The sequence below is a fragment of the Sminthopsis crassicaudata genome, chromosome 5 (genome assembly GCF_048593235.1).
Source record: "Sminthopsis crassicaudata isolate SCR6 chromosome 5, ASM4859323v1, whole genome shotgun sequence".
Lineage (NCBI taxonomy): Eukaryota > Metazoa > Chordata > Mammalia > Dasyuromorphia > Dasyuridae > Sminthopsis > Sminthopsis crassicaudata.
In genome coordinates this window covers 219,199,735-219,209,331 of record NC_133621.1, presented here as the reverse complement: position 1 = coordinate 219,209,331, position 9,597 = coordinate 219,199,735, and the positions used below count along the sequence as shown (strand labels likewise).

Below are 9,597 nucleotides of genomic sequence, written 5' to 3'. Positions count from 1 at the left end.
TGGCCCAGAGGACATAAAAGTTTTCTTGGATTGGTCATGTCAAATTCCGGGCTTTTCTAGGGTTTTGTGACTATTATCACAAATTTGTTAAGTACTATGCTCCTCTATTTTTTGTGGTAGCAAAATTGGAAATTGAGGAGATACCTATCAATTGGCCGAACAAGTTACAGTATATGATTGTGATGGGATACCATTGTGCTATAAGAAATGATGAGCAGTATACTCTTAGAAAAACATGGAAAGACATGAATCGATGCAAGTGAAGTAGAACCAGGAAAACATTGTACATGTTAACAAAAATATTGTATGATGGTTAATTGTAAATGCCTTAGCTATTCTCAGCAATACAAAGATCCAAGACAATTCTGAAGGACTTATGATGATAAATGTTATTCAACTCCAGAGAAAGAATTGATAGGATTTAAATGTGGATTGAAACATACCAAATTGGAATATCCTGCATGTAATTTAGACCTTTTGCCACTGAATTATTACATTTTTCATGTCATGGTAATATTGATCTGATATAGGTATTCCTATGGGATGATTACATGAGTTATTGAGATAATCACTCTTGTTATTGTAAATAATATTTATTTTTATGATTGTAACATACATTCACAAATTTCAAATAGTTCTGAACTGATTTTGTAACAGGTTAAATTTTTTTTGATCAGGAGAAAGGTGTCCTTGCTGTTAGGGCATAAATTCCTGCTTCTCATCAGATATTATTATGGAGACTTGATGAGCCAGAAACATCCTCCCATAGATAGATAGACAATACCCAGATTTCCCCAGTGTCCTATGGGTTTTGTGGGGGACAGCCTAGGATCTAGACCAAGAAGGAATATCAGTGCTCCTTCATACCACTAGCCCTGTCTCTAGCCTGACCCTTGCAATCATCATCAAGGGAAGTAAACATTTCAGAAGGGTTCAGAAGGGTGGGAGAATGGTCTATCATCCTTGCCACCAACACAAAATCAACTGTTAATTGACAGGTAAGTACAAGATCATTGTGTAGAACAGTGGCATTCAGGTCATTAGTCCTACTTTCACTCCATAACCAATTTTCCTTTCCCCCAGCCATTATCCAGAAGAGCAATCCTTCTATACATCTAATCTTGTAGGTGCTACAGACTCTGCCTCTTAGCAGTTGTAGCTAGTGAAAACCCAGAAAAGGAAGTTCACACTGCAGAGGCCTTTAGCATTGTCAAGGAATACATCAAAAACAGATATGGATCTACACTTTTATCAATGGAAATGATACCAAAAATGTATTACCATCTGCCTTGGGTATATATATAATTATACCCCAAGGATCAGTGGGGTATATTATATAATTATACCCCAAGGATCAGTGGGGCTTTTCATTGGACTTACAGCTGAAACCTGCACGTGCTCTCTTTCCCGATTAAAATGTGAGCTCCAGGGGCAGCTAGGTGGGGCAGTGGAGAGAGCACCAGCCTTGAATTCAGGAGGACCCAAGTTCAAATCTGATCTCAGACACTTAACACTTCCTAGCTGTGTGACCCTGGGCAAGTCACTTAACCCCAGCCTCAAGGAGAAAAAAAAAAAAATATGAGCTCCAATTTGGGACATTCTCTTCTCAGTACCAGCCTCCATTTCCCTAATAAGACTTTGGCACTAAGAAGTCAGTTTCTTAGCAAAACTGATTTCTCATCCAAAGAGATTGAAATGTCCATACTCTTTGACCCAGATTTTACTAGTAGGCTTGTACTTTAAAAAGGCCCTCGAAAAGGAAAAAAACCCTATATAGTACACCAGTATATTTATAGCAACATTTTTTGTGAGAATAAAGAATTGGAAGTAAAGCAGATATGTATATACTGAGAATAGCTAAACAAATTGTGGTACATGAACGTAATATAATATTACTGTACTGTAAATGCTGAATATAGAGAAGTATGGAAAAAGCTACATGAACTGATGCAGAATGAAATAATCTGAGACAAAAAAATTAATGTATATGATTATAACAATGTAACTGGAAAGAACCACACACAAAAATCAAAAGTGAATGTTGCAAAATTATAAAGAACAAGCATGGCTGAAAAGAAGTTATATGAGAAGATATCCTCACCCAGATCTTTGAAGAGGTAGGAAGTCCACAAGAATTACATAGATTTTCTTTTCTTTTCTTTTTTCTTTTAAGTTTTTATTTTATTTTATTAAAGCTTTTTATTTTCAAAACATATGCATGGATAATTTTTCAATATTGATCATTGCAAAATCTCATGTTCCAAATTTCCCCCCTTCCCATTCCTTCTTCTACATGGCAAGTAATCCAATATATCATTATGATGAGTTGCAAATGATGAGGTTAGTGATAGTGGGTGGGAATCCCCGACACAGGTCCAATGTGAAAGAATTTGCAAACCTGAAAAGTCTGTATAGCAAAAGGGAATTTTATTGTTCACTAAGAAGCCAGCCTGTTAGTGATAGGGGTTGAGGTTCCTTTAAGATTCCTTTCTGATTTCCCAACCCCCATGGCTGAATATCCGGCCCAGCCCCCACCGGATCTGAGCTGGCTTGGGTTTTCTCAGGCCCCACAAACAGTTTCTTCCTTATCTGAAAAGCCCACAATCTCCTTTTAGGTATAAAAGAGCCAAGCTGGAGCTCTCTCTTTGCAGGAGCCCTTCCCCCCAACACATGGTATCCTTCCGGCCATGTAAGGGTTCCTGCCCGCCCATCGGCCACCTTTGGCCCTGGCGTCTTTCTAACTGAACTTTACTTCCAAATTTCTACAATAAACCTTTTATTTATCAATCTAGGTTTGGGGGCCTGTAAATTCATTTACAGGGAACACTGCACTTCATGGGATTATCTATCTTTGCGCCAACCAATGGGGTTCCCCTTTTCCTTTCTTTCATCATTAGGAAGACTGACTTCTTAGTGGCAAAAGTCCTATAAAGGAAATAAAAAGGTTAATACTGAGAAGAGAACATCTTCTCAGTGGACAAAAGTCCTGGACGCAGCTTTGCCAAGAAGAGAGCTTCCTCGGCAAAGCAAATTCTTGTTTTGGACTTCTGCAAAGATTCGGAGTTCAGAGTTGTCTTTTATTAGCAGTCTGAGGCTCAGGCTTCAAGAATACTTGTCTTGGAGTTTTGAGCCACTCAATAGGATTATCAGATTGAGATCTCCAACTGAATAAAATCACTTAACTTGGAGAGGCTGTAGTCTGGGAAAGATATGCTTTTCCCAGGGGAGAGGCTGAGGCCCCAATCACCCTTCTTTTACAGATTAAAGGAGACAAGTTTCAGGATTCACCCCCATCAATTACACATTTTCAGTCTTTTGATTTTTTCTTTTTCTTTAAAAGTATTATTATGTGGATAGATCTCTGGGAGACAAAGGAAGGGTACTAGAGAAAATTATGGTATGTAAAAAACCAAATAACATCAATAAAATCTTATTTTAAAAAAGAAAGAATGTAAGCTCCTGGAGATCAGATAACGTTTTCCTCTTCTACATTCCTAGCAGTGAATAACTGATGATTCAGTTCTCATTCACCACTATTCCCTTGCACTCTCTCCATCTTTGGATAACACAGTACTTTCCATATAGTCAGTGTTTAGATGCTTTTTGGTTCATTCATTTTGTACTGAGAGTGAAAATGATTTTCCAAGGCCACCAGTCAAGTGATCTTGAAGAAAGCACCCCAAAACTCTAAAACTTCTTGAAGGAGAAAATCTTCAGCGCTGCCTCAGTGAGGGACCCTGCCCAAGGGAAACCAGACAAACAGTTTCATTCTGTTATCTAGGTGGGATTGGTTCAGTCCTGAGCAAAAGAATTGCAACCCCATTGAATTAAAGAAAGTCATTCAGGAGCAGCTAGGTGGCACAGTGGATAGAGTACGAGCCCTGAATTCAGGAGGACCCGAGTTCAAATCTGATCTCAGACACTTAACACTTCCTAGCTGTGTGACCCTGGGCCTCAGGGGGAAAAAAAAAAAAAAAAAAGTCATTCAATTCTACTCGAATTCCAGCTCAAGTGGAAACCCAGTTAGTAGATGAGCTAACTTGGGACTCCACCCCCAGCGCCCTTCAGCTTGTAGCTAAAGCTCCTATTATAAAAGAGCCAAACTAAAATCCTCTCTTTGAAGAAGTTCTAAACATGCCATGCTATGCCATGTTGTGCCAAGGCAGCCTCTGCCCACTGGATAATATTCTTTTCCAATGCTATCCTCTTTACCCTCACCTATTTCTCTAATGAAACTTTATGCCTCTCTGTCAGGATATCTAACCTTACTTCCCAATAAGCCTCTTTTATCGATCTAGGTTTTTGGGTTTGTAAATTCCTTTACAGAGAATCCCTTTTGCCAGAAGGGGGTTTCCCAAAACTCCCTACCCTTGCACTGAATCCCAAGGGGGTGTAGGGGAGCCAAACCTCTCCAACCCCAAACCTGCCTCTAGACCTTATCATTTAACTCCCTATCAGAAACCTTAATCTCATTTTGGTTCCCTAAATCTAGACCTCATCATTTGGTTCCCTACTAAAGGAAACCCCCAAACCTAAACCTCATCATATTTTGGTTCCCTGAAAGAGAACCCCCAAAACTAGACTTCACCTTATCAATCTGAAGAGCTGCACAGATCAGGATGAGAATATGGGTGGTGGGGTAAGGGGGGGATGGTGTTGGCTACTTGGAAACAAAAAGTGGACCATCTAAGATACCCAGAGAAGCAAATCAGTGGCAGGAGCTGAAGGAGCAGAGGGTTATTACTCAATATTCCTCAGCAGTTATAGTTTTACTATACTAACTCTTCCCCCCCCCACTACCCCTGGTATTGGGGAACCACTTACTACCATTTACCAATTCATTGCTCATTTCCTGTTTTTTCCCCAGATTCAAGTTTGGAGTTGTGGGAGGGATGGAGGAGAAAAAAGCAGCCAGTGTTTTGAGAATCTTTATTCCTTTGTTTTCATGCCTATGCTGTTTACAATTATGTAAAACAACAACAAAACTAGATGGTCAAAGGGAAAAGAGATCTCAATGTTTGTTTTTTTTCTCACCAGCTTAGGTTAAAGAGAAACTGAGATGATACTTAATATGTTCAAGTTGTACCCCTGGACCTTTTCCTAGAACCCAAGGAGACAGAGACTGATAAAGTTAAAAACCCGCAGGTGACGGTGGGGGGAGGAGAAGTTTTTTGTCTGATACATCTTGCTGAATTGGCCAAGGCACCAAGCTGGGCTAGGCCAGTGCTGAAGCCTCCGAGGCTCTCGATGGAGGAGGCTGGTTCCCACCACGTACAGGCCCAGCAATGCAGACCTAGCTCCCAAGGATACCACTTCACTTGACTCTCCATCCTGCACCCGTGGCTTTAGACCGGCCGAAGAGCAATAAGGCTCAGGTGAGCGTGAATAATGAATCCAGAGAAGTGATGGAGATGGGGTGTGGAACTGTCTTCCCTTTTGAAATTAACACTGAAATTCTGTCCCCTTTGATTCCTGGTCTCCCAGGCTGTGGGAGTCTGTGAGAGAGCTTCTCAGGCTGGGCCATTTCTAAGGGAAATCACCTCCACTGATAGCTGGATCTCCATTCAAATTCAGGATGAAAAAGCCTTCAAAGTTCAGTTGGGAGATCCTGGTCCGATCAGCTCAAGGTGCCCCAGGCCCTCCCCTCCCCCCACAAGATCTGCTCATAAAATAAGTTTCTGCTCTCTTTTACTTCTCAGCAGAATGTCCTTAGTAGCATGCTCTGCCTCTTGGGCGTAGCTGCCAGGACCCCGCCCGTTGCGAAGGCTCCTCTCAGTGCCAGCCTCCATTTCCCTAATAGGACTCTGCCACTAGGAAGTCAGTCTCTTAGCAGAGCTGGCTTTTCCTCCAACAACTTCCATTTTTGCCACCTAAAACTCTTCGGGCCCGAGAATTCTTTTAGGAAGGACCCGCGCCTCCGATCAAAGGTTTCCACAACCCTCTGACTGCCACAGAACCCCATCGATGACCTCACATTGAGCTACAAGGAGCCTGAAGTGTAAGCTTTCATTTGAATTACCACACCTCCACGACCCTAGGACAAGAGCAAGCCCACGCCTCAGAATTCCAAACCCTGTGAAATGACATCACGGGGTCCAGCAAACCAGAACAGAGCCACGAATCCCACGAGGAAACATTTAGATGAGCCCCGAGCTTTTAACCGATATGCATATGAAACTACAATCCCCAGAAGCCTCTGCGATCGCCGTCTTTCCTCCACCCTTCACCCACCCTCTGTAGCATGGCAACGGCGTGACGTGACCCAGGGACCCGAATTGGAGTTGCAGCGGCCGCCGGCTTCAGTCTCAGCCAAGCGGGCTGTCCAGGAGGAGTGCTAGGGAAGCACAACCCCTTCGCCTCTCTAGGCCCGGCCTCGCCCCGGGGCACCCTCCTCCCCGGGCTGCCGCTCCCAACCTGCAGGGGCAGGGAGGGCGAGACCGCTGCTAGAGGAGAGGGCGAAGAAGGCAGGAGCGCGCGGCGCGCAGCGCGCATGGCGATGGCGGGCGCGCGGCGGCTCCCCGCTGGAACGCGCGCGGCGGCCCGGCGCTGCTGCTGTCTCCAGCCGGGCGCACAACCCGCCCCGCCCCCAGGCTCTCTACGAGGGCTGCAGCCAATGAGGTGAGACCGCTCTCCCGTCGGAGCCGAAATGGGTTAGGGGAACCTAGGGGCTCGCGCGCAGCTGCTATGCCCCATCCCGCAGGACAGTGCGTCTGCTGGGCCCGACGGAACCGAGCGCGACACCCGTGGCCCGGGACCGCGAGTCTATTGTGGTCACGGGGCTCCGCTCCGGCTCCCCGCGCCTCGGTTCCCCCCTCCAGGCAGCGTCCGAGCCCCTCCCCCGGTCCTGTCCTCAGCCGCCCCAGACCTTTAGCACTCGTGACCACTTGGCAAGGGGGCTCGGCGGGTTGCAGCTGGTGCTGGGGGCGGGGAGCAGAGAGCTCGCTCAGCTGACCTTTCCCCTGGGAAGACGCCCCTTCGTCCGGTCTTGCTTGTAGTTGACCCTCATTGCAGGGGCGCCCCGACTGGGTAACATTGCCTCCTTCCTCTCTCCCCAGGCTCTTGCCTTCCTGCAGCCTCTTGCTGCCCAGAGCTGTCCAGGCCTTGGGGGCCGAGGCTGGCCTTCCCCACAGCCGTTCTTTTATGGGCTTTGCTTCCCCATTCACCAACAAGCGCAAGGCGTATTCGGAACGCAGGATTATGGGGTGAGACTCCCCTGCCGGTCCCCTAACCCCTGGTGTTGGAAAAAAAAAAAGCATGCAAGCTAGCCGAGCCAGCAAGGGCACCCCACCCCCATCCGTGGAGGTCTCTCACCGTGGCTATGCCTTTGCTCCTGCTCACCTGGCATAACTTGTATACCGATTCACTTCCGAGATTGAGTACTAGCCAGAAAGCGGATACAACGATTAGATAACTGACCCTTCTAGAAACAAGTTATTCTATTCTCAACTTCCAGGGCACTGATGCCATCTTTCCTACTCTCATTTCCTCTCTCCTCTACGAAATTATCAGAGGTCAAGACATAAGACCTTCGCATGTTTCCCAGTGACCTGAGCATATAACCAGCCCTTTTCCAGTTTTTAGTGTCACGTTGGCCTGATTTTCAATGTGTTCTCTAGGTTTGGAATAAGGGGAATTCGTCCCTGTAGTTTGGGGAGGTCAGGTGATCTCCAAATTCCTGGGATAGATGGGCTGTGTATACATGTACATGTCTGTAAACAGTCTGTAGTAAGTTGGCAGGCACTGGACCCAATACCTAGACCCTTGGCCCCTCTCTTTGAACCCCACCCCACCCCAATTACCCCCAGGTACTCAATGCAGGAGATGTATGAGGTGGTGTCCAATGTCCAGGAGTACAGGGAATTTGTGCCTTGGTGTAAGAAGTCCATAGTGGTGTCCAGCCGAAAAGGTTACCTGAAGGCCCAGTTGGAGGTTGGCTTCCCACCTGTTGTGGAACGTTACACCTCGGCTGTCTCCATGGTCAAACCTCATATGGTTAAGGTAAGACACACAGTCCAGTGAAACTTGAGGGCAAGGGCAGTGAGGTGACAAGTCACTTCTCTGTTCCATTATTAATCATAACCTTAAATTGACTTGTTTTGTAATTTCACATTTTGAGCTTTGCCCAGTGTAATCATACATCAACAATCCTTCCTACCAGGCAGTCTGCACTGATGGCAAACTCTTCAACCACTTAGAGACCATCTGGAGATTCAGCCCTGGTCTTCCTGCCTACTCCCGAACTTGCACAGTAGACTTTTCGGTGAGTTAAGGTGTTGTAGCTAGGAAACAGTAGCTAGATGTATTATCTTAGCTCCAAGTCAATTCAGCAAGCATTTTCCTGAGTGGTTATTATCAACTCACCAGTACAGGCTGAAATGGATTAAAATATAATTGGGAAATATGTAAAATTTTAAAATGCAAAAAATGTAAAATTTAAAATTAAAATTTAATTTGGGTTTTCTAAGGCTCTCTGATCAGGGATTTTGTTTCTACTAATGCTGGACCTGGAATCAGGACTTAAGTTCAGATCCAACCTCAGATACCTCACTAGCAGTGTGACCCTAAGGCATTTAACTTAATTGCTATTATATTCCTAAACTGTATGCTTCCTAGGAAACTATCCTGTAGTCAAAGTCACACTTCTGGTTCTATCTACTGCAAAATGTTTTTGAATAGAAACTATGGGGTTAAAAGGTTTGTAGAATTGCATCTCTGAATTTATTCGAAAAAGTTTCCATGTTAAAGCTAAAGCTTTTGTTTCTCTTTTTGCTTTCAATACTAGATTTCCTTCGAGTTTCGATCACTGCTCCATTCTCAGCTGGCCACCATGTTCTTTGATGAGGTTGTTAAACAGAATGTTGCTGCCTTTGAGCGTCGAGCCGCCACGAAGTTCGGGCCAGAGACGGCCATCCCCCGTGAACTCATGTTCCATGAGGTGCACCATACTTGATATCAGCCCTGTAACTTATTTATTTGGTTTGATCCATAGCCCCATCCTCTGGGGCAAGTCTTGTTTATGTCTGCCTCCCTGCCCTAATAGTTCTGGCTCTCCAGGAAGAGAGAACAAAGGAATCTGGGGTGAGAAGATACTGAAGGATAAGGAAGAGTTGGCTAACCTGACTCCAGGAACTGAACCTTATATGCTCATGTCCCAAAAACTGGACTCAGGATTGCTGGAATTGTCAATTTTTTATTATATCTTGTTAGCTAGGACTTATTCCCTGCCTAATTTATGGTTCCTCAGTGTCTCTGGAAGAGTAAATAGACCCAGGTTTTTAGTAAACTATATTACACTATTCTTCTCTCCTGGTTAAGGAGCTAAGGGGATGAGGCAGTCCTTATTTTCTTGATAAAGAAGACTTAAGAGGGAAAAGTAACTTCTAGTTTGGAATTCAGGTATCCAAGGTTCTATCTGAAGCCTGCTTTCCAAAAAAGTAAATTCCTCCCCCAACTCTTGGCTGTATAGAATGTTCAGTTCTTTTCCCCCTTCCAGGGTGGAGGGGAAGGCTGTGAGTAAAGCTGCACTTACTTCTAAGCCTGACCTTTTCTTCCACCTGGGCCGAGTGTTTTGATGAAGAGCCAATAAACCAATTGTGT

The 9,597-nt window shown here is 44.8% G+C and overlaps 1 protein-coding gene across 1 annotated transcript; it reads left to right on the top strand.

The window, feature by feature from the left end:
• Window positions 1–6,263: 6,263 nt before the first annotated feature.
• On the top strand, window positions 6,264–9,597 carry COQ10A (coenzyme Q10A). The gene is made up of 5 exons (XM_074270014.1): window positions 6,264–6,618; window positions 7,056–7,202; window positions 7,806–7,998; window positions 8,159–8,260; window positions 8,783–9,597. Exons 1-5 carry the CDS (start codon window positions 6,491–6,493, stop codon window positions 8,948–8,950), a joined length of 738 nt encoding a protein of 245 aa, XP_074126115.1. The 5' UTR covers window positions 6,264–6,490; the 3' UTR covers window positions 8,951–9,597.